At 38.2% G+C, this 16,964-nt stretch overlaps 1 protein-coding gene across 17 annotated transcripts in view; it reads left to right on the forward strand.

The window, feature by feature from the left end:
• itpr1b (inositol 1,4,5-trisphosphate receptor, type 1b) overlaps positions 1-16,964 on the forward strand; it is an 84,780-nt gene continuing 67,816 nt past the window's right edge. For all 17 annotated transcript variants that reach the window (XM_051414096.1, XM_051414097.1, XM_051414102.1 and 14 more), the window contains exons 1-6: positions 1-183; positions 1,401-1,514; positions 4,934-5,004; positions 13,572-13,687; positions 13,878-13,964; positions 15,627-15,785. In XM_051414096.1, the coding sequence (XP_051270056.1) occupies positions 1,423-1,514; positions 4,934-5,004; positions 13,572-13,687; positions 13,878-13,964; positions 15,627-15,785 (525 nt within the window). In that variant the 5' untranslated portion in view covers positions 1-183; positions 1,401-1,422. The remainder of the gene's footprint in view (positions 184-1,400; positions 1,515-4,933; positions 5,005-13,571; positions 13,688-13,877; positions 13,965-15,626; positions 15,786-16,964) is intronic.

The raw sequence follows: 16,964 nt of genomic DNA on the forward strand, positions 1-16,964 counted from the left end.
GCGGATTGTTGCCGAGGACGCATTCAGCTGTCAGAGATAACGCCGCTCAGCTTGCTCTTACCTGGAGTTTCACTACCATGGACTTAACCGAGGATAGCGCTGTGGAAATTATCCTGTGCTGACCCACTTCTTCGCACATTTCTTTCCCTCTCTATCTTTGACGCCTTCTTTCATCTCTGCCAGGTAAAGTCCTTATCTATCTGTAGTTTTCCAGCTAGGGCATTGTTCATTTTGTCACTGGGCTGTAAGCATCCCTGTCAAGGAAGTAGCCCACGCGCTCATTTGTTGTTGAGCTGCAGCTCGTGCGATAAAATAAAATGAGGCAACATTTAATTTAGCTAGCAGATATCTTTGTGTCTCATTTGGCATCGCACAAAACATTAAAATCGTTCAAATGTGTCACAAAACATTCAAATTACTCTACAAATGGTGGCACTAGGCTATACAGAACAAAATACAAACTTCATGTTGAGTATGTGTCACAGGACTGGTGTGGGACATCTCAAACTGGGTAAATATGACCTTCAGCTTCATACGCACAAATTCATATTTTGGAAATAAACGTATATTTCATGAAACATTTGATATGTTGTGCTTTGCCCATTCTAAGACATTTATGTTTGATGGTACAGTGCTGCATACTGTGAGTATATATCAAAGTTTAGTTATTAAAGAATACGTTGAGTTTTGGGGGTTTTAACGAGAGCAGCACCCTTGTCAACAGCAAAAGACCACTATGGCCACTGTAACAATGTTGTAGTGTAGGGTGTTTTCACACAGGCTAATATTCTCTGAACCTGGAAGCAGACTAAAGAGTGCTGACCTAAATTGAAGAAGTACATGCATTGGTTTCACACAGCTAACAATAGCACAGACACAGAATATTTGGTCTTCTTGTCTGTACGTTTTCATGGTTTCATTTTTAATGATTATATGGAGATGTTTTACACATATGAACAAACATTGATTCATTAGACTTATGTCTGTTAAATGTTTATACCAAAGTAAATAATATTAATTTTAGGTCATTGCTTCACAGTTGTTAATCATAATCTTGCAGTAGGTGGTGCTCAGAGGATGGGCTTAAAGAATCAGAAGGTCTAAACCCAACTGAACTCCAGCAGTAGCAAAGTCAGTGTCATAAAACTAATGAAGGATCATCTAATAACTGCTGCTGTTTTTTAATCGGGTATTGGCAACCTATGGGTGCATGCAGCAAGTAACAGGCAGATGTTTAGTATTTTTACTTAATAAATTACTTACATGAATAACAAATTAGTCTATCGTCTGTTGATTTAGTATTTGAGTGAAATATTTAATAATGCTTCTCTGTGTGATTTGATTGAGCTCGGCAATATCTAGTGACTGCTTTAAAGACCTTTGGTGTCAATCTTTTGCAGGTGAAGTCGACCCGGAGGAAGCATGTCGGACAAGATGTCCAGTTTCCTCCATATTGGGGACATTTGTTCCCTTTATGCAGAGGGCTCCACCAGTGGATTTATCAGCACTTTAGGGTAAGTCTGCTTATTTATCTGGGTTTTCAAGGCCCTTTCACTATCTCCACTTCCCCACTACCTCATGCTGCAGGATTCCGGGTGAGCTCGCTGGATGGATAAGCTTCAGACAATATTGTCCCACTGTGCAGAACACACAACTATAACACAGTGCAGGCTACAAAATAAACTCGGAACTTGTGTAATGGTCTGCATGGTTGCTGCTTTTGAAGCAGAGAGATGGCTGTGCTGAGTTGATGTGGTAGTATCATGGATGGATTCGTATAATGGGTGGTTGTAAATAATTTATACAAAATCAAATACAGAAGTGTCAGTATAAGGATTATCCATTTGTTCTTCCACATTTTGTGGAGAATGAAACGTGATCTGATTTCAGTGAAACAAAGGATACCAGTTTTAGTTGAGGTATGCACAGGCTGAGTTGGGCTTGAATTAATAGTTAAACCAGAGAGGGAAATGAAGGATTGCAGAATACCTTTCTATCTTTAAACACAAGTATTTATTTTACGCTCAATAATAGAAACTTTACTTTTTTTTGACAGAAACCTATACAGGAGAACCAAATGAAGCTTGTTTTTTCAACTTCAAAGTTAATGACTTCCACATGTACATTATGTATCTCTTGCAGTTGTGGTCAGCTAATAAATTCAAAGATCAGTCAAATGTCTATTGTCCCTTAATCTGATGGTTTCGTCTTATCTATTAATATGGAGCAATATACCGAGTCACTCTTCATAACAGTGTCTGCCAAGTGTTGTAAATGTTCTAAAGGATAAGGTAGTCTTATCTGAGAAGTGGTGGTTCCTGCAGTAGTCATCGCTTTCCTTTGATTTTCTTGATATTCTGTGCTCAGTTAGTACTCTGAGCTCAAATTATCCTGTCTCTTCCTGCTCCATGCTGAGCACCATTTATTTAAGTACTTGACGTCTTCCCTCCTCCCTAATTGTAGGCAACGAGTTAAAAGTGCAGCTCATTATGGGCAAATCTTCTAGTGGCAGTCACTGAAATAACAGAAGGCTAAAAGAAGATGCAGTCAGTCAGTCATGGATGTCAGTGTCCCTGTCCAGCATAACATGCAGCATGTCAGGCTCCATTTTCCAGACTATATTTTCTTGCATCCAGCCCGTCTTCCTCTTTTCCCCTGCTGTTTTTCACCACAGAGGTGTTTGTTTTTCTTCACACGGTGAAAATGAGCATCTGTGTTGTCCTCTCCTCCTTTTTTAAGTGCTGCAGTCTTCCTCCCCTTGTCATGTTACTATTCTATTTGCCACTCTCCACAATCCCAGGCCGAGCCCTCCTCCTTGCCAGCTCTCCGAAACCATGCCTCTCTCACAGTTTAGTGTTGTGCGTCACCCACCATGGCAACAAATGTGTGCACAGCTTTGAAGACTACCACCATGACACAGCTCATTTGTCAAATTTCACATCTCGTATTGTTATGCCTAGTAATCACCCCCCCCACTACTGATGTGAATGCTCCTGTTAAAGAAACAAGTGTAGCGGACGTAACTATAAATAGCATTATTGTATTAGGTGTTGCTTTTGCTGTCAGCGTACTGAATGTGACCCCTGAGAGACATCTGCAACCACCTGGACCACTGCTGGCTCAGGGAGGATGTTACCCTTGATGCTGTAAGACTGGGATGTAGCTAAGCTATATGCCGGATGCAAGAGGAGGTTTCTTCTTGACCTTGGATACTGATGACCCTTGAAACTCCTGTTCTTTTTGGACCTTCGCCCAACAGTGCATCAGTGAAGGCTATGGCTCTATATTCCTATAGAGGAGATTCTCACACCATGTGCTTTCTTCCTTCAATATGACAGTGCTCCTGCGGTGCAGTGCATACTGCATGAGCTATAAAAAGATATAACTGACTGGACCAGCTAGCGCATCCTACTAAAGTGTTGTGTTTGTGCTGATCTACTATGATAGTATCCCCAGGGGTTTCCCCAGAATACATGGGTATCATGTTGCTATCAGGTTCAAAAAAGTAATACATTAATTGTATATTGTATGGGGAAATTGCAAGACAAAAATGATAAGGTAGCGCTGTTGTTGCATTCTTGAAGAAGGTCCTGGTTCCCCTGTTGTTTACAGGTACAACGATGGTACAATCTATCACAACCTAGTTGAGAAATCTATAGCCTTATCCTCTCAGTCTTTGTTTGACAGCTTATGTTACACCATGTATTTCTTTTCATCAAACTCAAAATATTAATTTCAGGCAGGAATGCGGAGGAAACCTATTCCCCTTGCTCCATTCATTTGAAACTTCAGAAAGCTATGTTAGCATGGCCTTTTTTAGTGTTGTGGATTACACTCTTTCAGAGGGATAGACTGCCTTATATAAGACCAACGCTTTGAACTCAGGTACTGGAAAATATTAAGCTTCAGTGTAAGGTTTGTTGTCAGTACAATAAAATATGTCTTTATCCTGCCATTCAGGCGTCATGAATGAGCTGACACGTCTGACTGAATCAAGCAGTTTCTGTGTCCAGAAGGCCTTTTTCTCTGTAGAGATTGAGACTTGACACAGCAGGAAAAGCACAGGTGTTACTAATGATCTTAATTATGGCGCTGTTCCATTTAAAGGTTCCCTGTGGAGTTTTCCTGTAAACAAAAATTAAATAGTGTTACTCACCAAAACTCCAGCATTGTTTACATCCATGTTTACTAGTTATCAGTCTTCTTCTTCTGCACTGCCTTTGCTGGCACGTTGCTGCGTATCTTGTCGTGTTACTGCCACGTGTAGATCAGTGGAATGCTCTAACACTGTTGACAGGTCTGTGTATTGTGTGACCCACGTGCACGTGCATGTCCAAAGCAGGGACCCACTCATAAAACACCTGATTCGTGGGGTAACTTAAGTGTCCGGGAAACTAGGCCAGTTAGTGGGCATTCACACATGTTATTACAGTAAATACACCTGTGATTCTCCTGTTGTATGTTGTGAAAAAGTCTTAGTGACCAATGTGTACTGTCTCTGGGATATAGTTGTCATTGTAATGGTGTGTAGCGGTTTATCTACAGTTTTGTTTGTCTGCAATCTCAGAACCGTAAACGTAATGTCTTCCGATCGTGTCACTAGCCTGTCTAGAAATTAATCTATAACTTGATACGTTGTTGTAAACAAAATGACTTGAGAAAAACATGATAGAAACACCTTACTTACAATTTTTTACTAAAAAGTCAATGATTTTATAATATTTTGGAGAACTGTTGATTTTGGGTATACAAGCTGAATGAATTGGCAAAATATTTCAAATTGTGTGTTGATTTCTATTAGCTATATTATTACCCTCAACATTAGCATGTATGGAAGATGAAAGTTGTTACAGGGTGCATTGAGATTTAAAGTCTACTGAAGTTGCATGTGTCTTATCTGATTGACCCATCATAATGATGACTGTGTCCCCAGGCTTGTCGATGACCGCTGTGTGGTACAACCAGACACAGGCGACCTCAACAACCCACCCAAGAAATTCAGAGGTAAGTCCTCAAAATCATTTACTTACATAATGATGTCTTGATGTCTAGGGCAAGGATAGTAAATCAGAAGTGATGTAGAGAAAAATGTTTCACATTAGCAATGCTTCTACAAAGTTATCCAACGGTTTCATGGTACATTTACAAAAACCCTCTATCAAGTATCTATTCAATGAATTCCCATCAGTTGTGGCCATTGCTGCCTATTGCAACCAAGACACTTTAAAAATCATATTTTTAATCTCAGTGATGTTCTGGCTAAATAAAGGTTGAATTAAATCAATGCTGTAGGAAGATACAAGATAAGACAGACTTAGATACAAGTAGATAGGATTGGCACTGGCTTGTGCCAGTCTTTTCAGTGTTCAGTTGTGTATCTTTTTTCTTTTTTTTTTTGTTTGGCAGCACATATTGCAGAGGATTGCATTCCTTAAGGGTTGGTTAGATGATTCTCTGTTAAGTCGTTTGGGACATTGTTTGTGTTGCAGGAGTATAAATAAATGCATAATTCTCTCCTAATATCGGTTCTTCATGCTGTTAGATCTTTACTAAAAAAGTAATTGTAGAGTAGGTGGTCGTGCTGGGTAAGAACAGCTGGAATTCTTTGAGGATTTTTTCTGCTCTTGTAGTCTCATGCTGGTGTTGGTTCAATAGTGCCTACTGATTTTATACCATGCATTCATGCTGTGACCATCCCCTTCTACCAAAAGGTGCTTTACGTTAAAGCATGTACGTAAGGGTTATACTGGGATATAATCTAGGTGTACGTATCTTTTTGAAAAAATGGACTGAGTTGACTAATAGCCCCGATCACGTGGACTGCTACATTGTCAGTGAGTGCTTTGCATTCAGATAGACTCACTTAGGGAGAAAGGGCCTAAGAAAATATTTGGCACACCATCACACAACCAACTGCTGTCTGTTTTACACAAGACAGGTGTAGTTAATGTGTAGCCACTGAGTGTATCAATTTGGCTTTCTAGATGTTTTGGCAGGTTTCCGAAGGAGGTCTTTAATGAATTATGGAGAGTGAAATGACACAGTTGCCAATGCCATTTCCATCTACTTAGAACAGTGTACTCTCTCTAAATTGATTAAATTCAATTGACCTTTTCTATACATGGGATGCCTTGCAGGATCTTATTTAACATGCCCCTGTCATTGTCATAATTGGTGCTCTGTCTTTCATCCCCGACTGATGATAAGCAGGAAGAGGATAATGCACACAGAGACTCACTGACTAGAGGACTATATTTTCTTAAATCCCTTTACCGCAACATAGATTTGTAAATAAATCTGCTTGTCTGATATCATGTATCATGGGCTCATTTTGGTCACAATCTGAAATGAATTGCTGAATCAGAGTATGAAGCAATCTATAACTGATAAATCAGGTAATACTAGCAAACCTAGTGGCTATTTGACTTAAGAATGCCAAAAAAGAGAGACTTTGAGGACAAGTCATTTTTGACAGTGTGCTTTCTAACATAGTTGGTTTATATCAGTGGATATATATGTATATGGTATATATGGCTGGGGCAGAGTGTGTGGTGGTAGGCAGGTAGGTCTGTCATTTATATTTGTCCAAGTGAGATGATTGGCTGGGCCTATTACAGGCCTGAGACTGCTACGGATACCACTTTTTTTTTTTTTTTTTTTTTTACATTTTTTCAGTGCATTTGATTTATTGATGTCTTTGAAATACATTACCTATCCTAGCTTATTTTATGACCAACGGTGAACTTCCCAACCAGGAAGCAGTAAATTCTACATTGAATACTTGCTAGACTCGTATCTAGAATGTATCTGCATCTAGTGTTTTTCTTGTTTACTTCTGGAGAATGGATTTCTTTCAGGCAGATTGCCAATAGGAGTTAAGCATCAGGCCCATGACGGGAACCTGCCATTACATCTAAACATCTTATAACAGGCGCTAACCTGACAGTGTGAACATCTGCACAGTTTAGCCAGCAGCTACACGGCTAAAAATACAGTAGCTTTTTTTTTTTTTGTGCAGTTGTTGATTTGTTTCAGTTTCCCTTACCATTTAAACAATTGTACCCCTGACCTATTTCCATGTACAATCCAGTAGTATTATTATAGTGTTTTTATTGGATTTCAGCATATTGTTAAAAAGTAAATGGTACAAAAGCACAACAAAGTACAGGCTCAAAGCGTACCACAGTACTGACTGTACTGCATGTTACATTACATCTCACAAGTGTTTCTGTCTTTGTGCTCACTCGCTGTTTATCTGGACAGTGTTTGTAATGAGGCAGTTGGTCCATTGATTGGTCTGTCAGGGTGTGCCCTGTTCATATGATTTTGCGGTTCAAGTGATTAGGCACTGCTCGTTTGTTCACAGCAGGTGCAGGGTATGGTGGTTCATCGGAAGTGGGATTATTCCACATGGATTTTTCCTAGAACTGAGACTATAACTCTAACATGGCTGCCAAACAAAAAGACATCCTTGATGTTTAAACAGCATAGTGTGACCTGATGGAGCTTGATCAATGCATGACCATTAAATTGTTTTCAACAATCTTTGTTGTGAATTACTCCTTTTTAAAGTAAGAAGCATTTCTTTGTACAGTCAAATTGTTGATCTAATTCACAGAATAGCTCTCGCATAACATTTAATCACAGAGTAGCCTATATTTACTAAGCCAACAAATTAAAATCATAAACAAAATGAAAGTATGACACTGTGGAGCAGTGCGGGGTAGATGAAATGAACAAAAACAAAATCTTTCTCTTCCTTTTTGAAGTAACTGAGTCACCATTGCACACTCTGCTGCAAAGGTAGGTCAGATCAGGTTTCATGCAAGGGTGTAATTTTCATATCCACTTAGCGGAGGCATCTCTGATCATGCCTAAAATTATAATCTTGATCGACATGAGTGGATTGTTCTTAATGAGATACTATTTGTGTGTTTAATCCACAAATAACCATGACATTCTCATCTTAACCACTGAGAAAGGGGCATGTTAGTTGTAATTCAAATAATTATGAAAGTTGATTTATGCTATGGACATGGACTGATGCACCACAGTGATTCGGCCTCATAAACCTCGGTTATTTTCCTCATATTGCTTTGAAAACAGCTGATTTTACCAGTTCATTATACAAAGTTCCCCCTCTCCTAAATCAATATTTGTTTGACAATTCAGGTTCCAGAAGTGTTGCTAATAAATGCTCAGGATGACCATATCATATATTCTCCACCATGACTGATGACTAAAGGCACAAGTGCAAGCTATTACTCACTGTGTTCAGAGGCTTGCCAATAGGTTGTTGGTTATGGGTGATAGGTGTGTTATGGATTTAAACAAGGCCCTGCCTTTCCATTTCAGCATGCAAAGAGACAGCATCACTTGTCTGTTTCTAACTGCACTATTCAAATCATATTCAAAGCTCTGGTTCAACACAGCACAACAGCAGTAATGGTAGAGTAACCCTGCCTAGTCACACAAGTAGACTTTGTCAGATATGCAACTACATATAAATAAAAAAGGATGCACTGTTCTTATTATTATTATTATTACTATTATTATTATTATTATTATTTTGGGAAAAAAACTTTTAAGAACATAGTTTTTACATTATTATTATGGCACATTTAGAAATGTACTGAATTAAGTCAGTGTTTAAAAAATGTAGAGGTATTGTGAGGATATGTGGACTGTACCACAGGTTTCAGTATCACCTCTCTTCTTAAGGCCAGTGTTAAACAGAAGCAAAGTGTACCGGGACTAAATCCCAACGTCCCTGTGATTATTTATAGCACACCTAAGCTATTTAAATAGTCTATCGCGGTGAGCTGTAACACAGCATTTTAAACCTTACTTTCTCTATGATCTGAGTGGCTTATATATGACATTAAGTGTGTTTATGTGAATGTGTACATACATCTTCGTCAGGACCAAATTGAGTTTGAGACCTTGGTCGTGAGGGCATCTTGGCCAGTCCTCACTTCCAGACTTTGTGAGATCAAGGGAGTCTGTGTATGCAGGAGACTCTAGCTTCATGTTGTCACAAGTGTTACATCATCCAGAAATTGTTAAAGGTCATACAGTTATTGAGATACTATGTTTACCTAGGATGTACATTTAACTTGTGCTACGTGATGCATCCTGATTGTGTGTCAGACTTTGTATGTACTGTTTTCTCTAAGCATTGCAGGGAGGGCTGTCTATGAGTGTTCTAGTTGTTCTAATGGCTGATGGCATGTTCTTTGAACTTTCCAGAATAACCACGATATTGTTTCTAGTAAAACACATGACTGCGTTTACATGCACAAAACATTCTGGTTTTTGCCCTTTTTCCGAAGACAGTATTTCTACTAAGCTGTTTAGATGGCTAATGAAAATAAACATGCCCCTAATAGTCTCATTTAAATGCAACTCTGCATACTTCAGGGCACCCGGTTAGCTCAGTTGGATGAGCTGGCGACCCATATGCACAGCGGCCCGGGTTTGAGTCCAACCTGCAGCCCTTTGCTGCATGTCATCCCCTCTCTCTCTGCCCCCCTTTCCTGTCTATCTCCAGCTGTCTTTCTATCAAAATAGATGTATAAAGGTTAAAAAAATAATACTTTAAATCTCAGCATACTTCGATTAACATGTAAATGACGTACCGTGTGTCCTACAGAGGAATTTCCCTCCTTTCCCCTCTCTCCTTTTCCTTCCCTTCCCCTCTTTTTCAAACTTGTTGCTCCTGTGGTAAAAGTGGAACAGCTGGATCTGCTCAAGTCATTTTTCCTATTTGCATCAGAAGAGAGTTTTTTTCAAAGTTTTCCACCAGTGGCGAAACTTGTTTGACCATGTGAACACAGCCTCCCTCTTTCATTCACTCAACCTGCTTCTCAGTAGTTCGGCATTGTGATATTTGCTCATTTTCAAAAACTTGTTGATATCCAAGGCTTTCATAATATTTAAAAGTGCGTGTGATTCTCCTTCTGACCAGAAATGTGGGCTTTTCTTTTGCGCCTGCATCTCTACTCCAGCCTTGCAAACAACTGGCAAGGTGGTTTGTTTACAACACACAGAGCGTAAACAGGCAGGCCATTGTCGCAAACTGTGGTAAAACCCCTAAATGACACACATATTATGAATGTGTTGTATACATATCCAAGGAATGCTCCTAAAATCCAAATAACATCGGTAAATGTTCCTTTTGTAATAAGGCTAAAACAAAACACACAAATGAGTCTTGAGGATGTAAATTAAAAGACTCACGTGAGTTTTTTTCTCTGTATTTTATTGTTGATAAAATTTGGTAGATCAGGTTTGCAAGAGATAACATTGCATACAAGGAAGGCTTAAAACAAATGTAGCCTTGAACACACGCTACAGCTTTATACATCACCTTGATCTGGAGCTGATTACGTATAATAGATCACGTAATAATGGATCTATGTTAAAGACTAAAATGATTGTAGCTATATTTACAAGGACAGTTTATCTAAACTACAAAACACACGCAAAAAACACAATTTACCCTAAGCAGTAGCTAGTCATGCAGGCACATATTCTTATAATAAACTGATGAGGAAACTAAGGGGACCCAGACAAGACCAGTGACCCGTCAATTGTGGTACACATTACTGCTAATAAATGGCTAGTGTCATTCTCTTAAAACAAAACTGATCATGGCAGAGCAGAAGCTTGATAGCACAATGTTAGTGTTTTGTTGTATAGAGGAAGTTACTGTTACAGTTAGCTGCCGGGGTTAGTGAACTATAACAGTCAACAACTAGAGACTGACATAAGCCAGCCTACCCACGTGCCCTCTCGGGAGCTTAAAAACAGTCATGCATGAGGATTAACATAGAAGCAGCATATTTGGTCATCATTTTGTGAAAATATTATTATTTTAAACATGCATATAGTTATACAGAATAAAATTGGATTATGGTGAAGAAATTAGGATGTTTTCACCTTTTGTTTCCTGTTGAAATCCATTGTAACTGCTGTGATTCAGATGAGATGGCCACTGTCTTTGTTCACTGTGAAGGAGCAAACCACAAACTTTAAAACTCTCTACTCAAAAGTCATTCAATAAGTTCTATGCTTTTCCATCCTCTATCTATTTTTTAGAAACCCGGAGACTGTTGTCTTTGAGTAACTGCTTCTAACTATTAACGTTTTACTGCAACTATCTATTTCATTTATTTATGTACTTATTTATCTGATTGTAACTTCCATATACAGCCATTTTGGTATTTATTTATTTTTATTAATATGTGTTTGTTTGTGTAGGTTTAAGTCGTATGCTTGTGTCGTTTGTTAGTGGGATGCCTGGGGTTGCGTTAACCGAAAAAATAGAACTGGGCAAGATATGTCCTTGTATTGTCAAACCTTAACATTCTACAATGAAGTTCCTCCGAGACGAAGGAGGAGGTTTGTTTATAATTTGTGTCACAACCACTGTGCTGCAAGAATATCATTGTCCTTCACCATATCGTCCCTATATTTAGAGCATAAATTTCACACTCGGTATTTGAGGGATGCGAGTGTGATTTGGATTTCAGTCACAGATCTTAACTACCTGCTAGCTGGTGTGTTTAGTTAAACGTGTACCCGGTGTGTCTATTGGCTGCAGAGTTTGTTGTCAGAAGAAGATTGGATCGTACCTCTTTGTTTCTCAGCAGTTTAAACCAAGGTTCAAATATTTAAATTAATAGCAAAAATAAAGACAGAACTGCATTTTTCAGTGTTGCACGGTAGTATCAAATTAAAATTTAAGCATAACAGCATCAAGTTCTTTTCTTATTAGTGAGTTCAGTGTCTTAATATTTAACTTCTCTGTGTTGCATCATGTGTTTTTGTTTTTAGTAAAAACTTAATTTAACAAACATGAATTAAGCTTTATTATTATCTCATCTTTTAGAAGTTACCCTCTGCCTTACACCTCCCTGCCTGAAATCCACATTCTTCACAGTTTATTTTCTTTCTCCATAACCCCAATTGCTCATCCCTGGCAGACAGATGTTCTCCTAGTGCCCCATTTTCTTCATTGGTCCTTGGCCTCCTCTCCTCCTTCCCATGCCCCATAATGGTTAATCTCTGGAGATTCTTGTGTTGATGGATAGTTTTACCCTATTTGTATCTGCCTGGTGCTCAAACGCAGTCAAAGTAGATGGACACTGTTTCTTTTTATGTGAAGATGAAACCATATTATCATCACTGTCTTGTTGCTGCTGTTTACATTCAGCCAGACGCAAATTCAAAAGATGCAGTACAGAATTGTTTCCTGGGTGTATACATATATCTATATAAATAACTATATGTTATTTTTATTTTATCCTATTCTATTTTATGTATCTTTTTCTATGTATTTAGCATGAAGGAACTACAAACTTTATTTCGTTATACAGCCTTGTGTTGTACAATGATGAATACATTTCCTTGATTCCTTGATCAGGTCCCCTGTTTTGGTTAGCATACAGGTATACCATGTGCATGAAGACAATGACAACTAATTACTGAAACATTTTGGCATATTCATATTCTAAAGTGATCATAGTGCTGTTCCCTACATTGTTTCCTTCCAGTTTAAATAGAGTGCAAAGCTATACAACAAGGACATTTTTTGCATATTTCAGTCTTTTTGGCAGATATTTTTAGTTTGAAACAGTATATTATTGTTGTTGCTCAGCTGAGCAAGGAAAAATAAATGTCTTGTTATAAATAAGTCTCCATTGTTAAAATGTGTATGTGAGAGATGAGGTGTGAAGTTTTGGCAAGTAGTTTGGACTGAATGTGGGTGGGATGTCTGAAAGCATCAATAGTGCACATAATGTGACCCAGTAGCTGTCCCGGTTAGTCCACAAAATGTTGTTTGTTGTTGAGATGCCAAACGTCATCAACGAGAATATAATTTCTTAATGTATTTGGTATGAACAATATTTGGTCAATTATAAAGACATATTGAATTATTGATTAGGAGAAATATCCATATATTTATAAATAAATAATATGAAATTAATTATTAAACACATGTGCAAAATTATTTGTTTGTAGAAATAGAAATGAGCTTCAGCATGAATTGCCCTTCATATCCCTCCATGGTCAGAATCTGCTTGTTGGTGTTCTCTTCGGCCCCCCACCCAAAGAGCAGTCTGCTGCTCTGCTCGGTTAGTAACATAGCCTTGATGCTCCTTGATGGCCACACCAGCAGATCTATACCATTTCATGGCCTATTTTTACATCAATATAATAATAATCATAATATATTCCACAAAATTAGTTAGTGGGTTGTTTTGGCCTAAAGGAAGGACAAGAGGAGAGCTCACAGAGGTTTAAAAATGAAAAAGCTTCATCCCGTGTGGAGTATAAATGCACCCCAGAAATTTCAATGCAGTATTTCCATTCAATTTTAATGTTTCTTGTGTACAAGTGGAAGTTTTTACTCTCTAGCAAAAGTAAAAGAAGAGGTTACAGCAAACATTTGGATTTGTTTATGTTGAGTTATGTTGAGGATTTTGGTGTCTATTTTTGCTGAGAAAATCTAATACTAAATGATGAGGTTTGGCTCTTTCCCTTTCCCTCTCGCCTTCTTTCCTCAGACTGCCTTTTCAGACTGTGTCCTATGAACAGATACTCAGCACAGAAACAGTTCTGGAAGGCGGCAAAACCTGGAGGCAACAGCACCACTGACACAGTCCTCCTCAACAAACTCCATGTATGTGTCCACCCTAATTTGTCTACTCTTTGACTTTTGCCATGGTGAAAATAATTGATTAGTGTACTGGTGACATAAAGCTACATTCTTGTATTGATGTGAAATGAGTATGTAGCATAATTCTTTTCAGATATAGTATTTTTTTTGTTTTGTATTCTTGAGCATCTCTGCTTCCTGCTCTGTGTTTTAGCATGCTGCTGACCTGGAGAAGAAGCAGAATGACTCTGAAAATCGCAAGCTGCTGGGAACCATCATCCAGTATGGAAATGTCATTCAGGTGTGTTCAGGAACCTATGAGATAAGGTGCTTTGGTTAATAGAACTGCAGCACCATGTTTGACAGTGCATGATAGCATTGACTGTGATGAGTTTTAAATAATTGCCACCACCCAATGGTGTGCTATAAAGTTTCTGTCTTATCTTGCTTTGCTCATTGCCCAGGAATAGTTTGCACACAGGTATGAGATCATCTGAAACCCAGAATGGTCAAGGGAGTCTTAGCTGTATTGAACTGTTATTCTAATAATAAAGTGAGCACCAGTTGGTTCCTGGTTTGCCATAGGAAATTATTTTAAACTTAGATTTTGAAAATGTCCTTGCAAGTAAGGCTGAGCATTGACACAAATCTGGTGATATGATATGGTAATATTGGCGATATATCACGTGAACCGATATATCCATGTGATATGCATTTCTCATATACTGCCAAACCAATGCACAGCTGAAACATGGCTGTAACTCATTTGTTTGAGAAATATATAATTTTAATACTTAAAATACTTTGTATGTCAATCCATAGTGTTAACACAACTATTTGAAAACATTTTGTTTTAAAAAGGCATAGATGTTAGAGTTTCTGGCATGTTTTTTATTTCTAAGTTCTGTTTTTACTGCGTTGTTTTAAAATGTTTTACATTCTGCTGGTTTCCTGCATTCTGATTCCTTCATATTTATTTTTTATAATTTTGTGTGGTCAATAATAATCAATCAAATCATACTGCCCCTCACTAATAGGATATGTATCACGATACAGGTGTTACAATTCAATATATTAAGATTTAAACCTACTACAAAGAGTTTTTAGCTTTTTATGGAAGAGTCTCGATTACTACTAATGCCTCAATATGACCTACATACGCATATGAGACCATCAGCGAGAAAATTGTAATCAATAAAACAAGGTGGTAGAAACACTACTGCGTTTATCCACAGGATGCCAGAATCAGCACAACATGAACGCTCCTTATTGCTGCTTTTAAAAAGATCTCATTTTAGAACACACCACAACATAAAATAAAAAATAAGTTTACAACAATGTTATCTAGCGGTTGGTGGTTTAAACATAAAAAATCAATACAGTGTTTTTGAGAATTAATATAATATCACAAGCAAAATATGATATCGTAATACAATGATTTTTGATATTTTCTTGCATCCCCTACTTGCAATGGTGGTCTAACTTTGTTACATATAATGTTCTACTATCTGATGCATAATGCCAAGTGCATAAGTCTGTATTAAAGTGTCATTGGGTCTACTCTGCAAACTCACTGGCTCACCATATATCACGTTGTAGGATTAAGTTGAGCATTTAGTTAAGTTGGCTGTGGGCCCCAAAAATATGCAGAGCTTAAATGATTCCAGTCTAGTTGGTGCTAGATTATTTTAGTACAGGTCTGGGAACTGTTGATTAAATGGGTGAACCAACAGAGGTCATGAGAAGCATTTAACGATAAGAGATTTCAAGTACCTAAATAATTTTGAGAAGAAATAAAGACACCAAGCCATTCCGGGGATGCATATTTTCAGTGAAGTGTTCCCTTGGGTCCCGCTGTGCCACTCCATATACTTCCATCTTTGTTCCAACTACTGTCCGCATTATGTCATTGATTGAAGCTATATCTATTTGAACTATGTAACACTGTTTCTTCTGCCAACAGTTGCTACACTTGAAAAGCAATAAATACCTGACAGTGAACAAGCGCCTACCTGCATTGTTGGAGAAAAATGCCATGAGAGTAACTCTGGACTCAGCGGGAAATGAGGGATCCTGGTTCTACATCCAGCCCTTCTACAAGCTGCGATCCCTGGGAGACAGTGTGGGTAGAGCGGGGTGTGGGATTCAAGTTAATTATGCTCAGTAGGAGAAATTAAGGATGTATTTTTAGTCTTTTCACAGGGTTTGAAAACAGAAGTCACACAGCCTCACATTTAGCTTGTTTTTATAAGACAGAATGAATTAACGACAGAAGACAATTAGCACGATCTAAGCATCAGTTTAGGCTGCACATTGTCCTTCATTTTGTTCAGTTCTGCTCAGTTTTCCAAGCATGAGGAACTGCCAACAAACTGATGGTTATCTGTCTTTAAAAGTCTGTGTTAGTTAGTTGTTTTTGGTTTAAGGATAAGATATATCACATCAACAAGTTCTATAGTTTGCTTGGGACACAACTGACAATTTTCAGACGCGTTAACCACTGCAAACATGATTGGTTATCATTTATCCATTCATACCATTTTTTTAGTTTTGGAAAGGCCTTAATGATTTAGCATCGTAGTGGTTCACTTGCAGGTTGCTTATTTAATACCTTGTAGTCCATTGTTTCAGAGGTCTGTTTACAGGACTACAACTGCATATGTAGGAAAGTATGCAAGATATCGTGCTTTAGACGCATGAACCTTTGTTGGTCTTCTGAGTTAAGATGGCTAATTTGCTATTTAAGGTACACTTTATTAATCCCCTTGGGGAATGAGGACAGGCAATGTGCAGGGCTGGGCTGGAGGTCAACTAAGAGTTGATCTTAAAATGTGTTCACTCACAATCCACAGTGGTATGAGCAAACACAAATAAGTTACTGACCAAAAGTTGTTTATTGGTGCTTGCTGCTTATGCCTACAGTACACATTCCTTTGTGGTTGGTGAGTGATGCTCAGGGTCAGGGCTACGCCTCAGTGATTCTTTGTCTTATCCAGTTCTTTCACACACGTTATGGTTCACGACTCCCCCTAGTGCTTATCTGGAGGCTAGCATGATTGAGTGTAACCTACGTGTTAACCTTGTGAGGAAAGGGAATTGCAGTGTTGAAGAATGATGGCTAATATCTTGGGATGTGACATACTTGGAATTTAAATGGAGTGCTCATTCTCACACAGTGGCCTCCAGAGCAGCAGTATTCATCTTGTCTCAAGATTTGTATTGCCCTTCACTCAATGAGCCTGTATTTAAATATGTTAATTGAAAAAGGCACTTACATTTTAGTTGATATTGTACTTCTCTA

The sequence above is a fragment of the Dicentrarchus labrax genome, unplaced genomic scaffold, assembly GCF_905237075.1.
Source record: "Dicentrarchus labrax unplaced genomic scaffold, dlabrax2021, whole genome shotgun sequence".
NCBI lineage: Eukaryota > Metazoa > Chordata > Actinopteri > Moronidae > Dicentrarchus > Dicentrarchus labrax.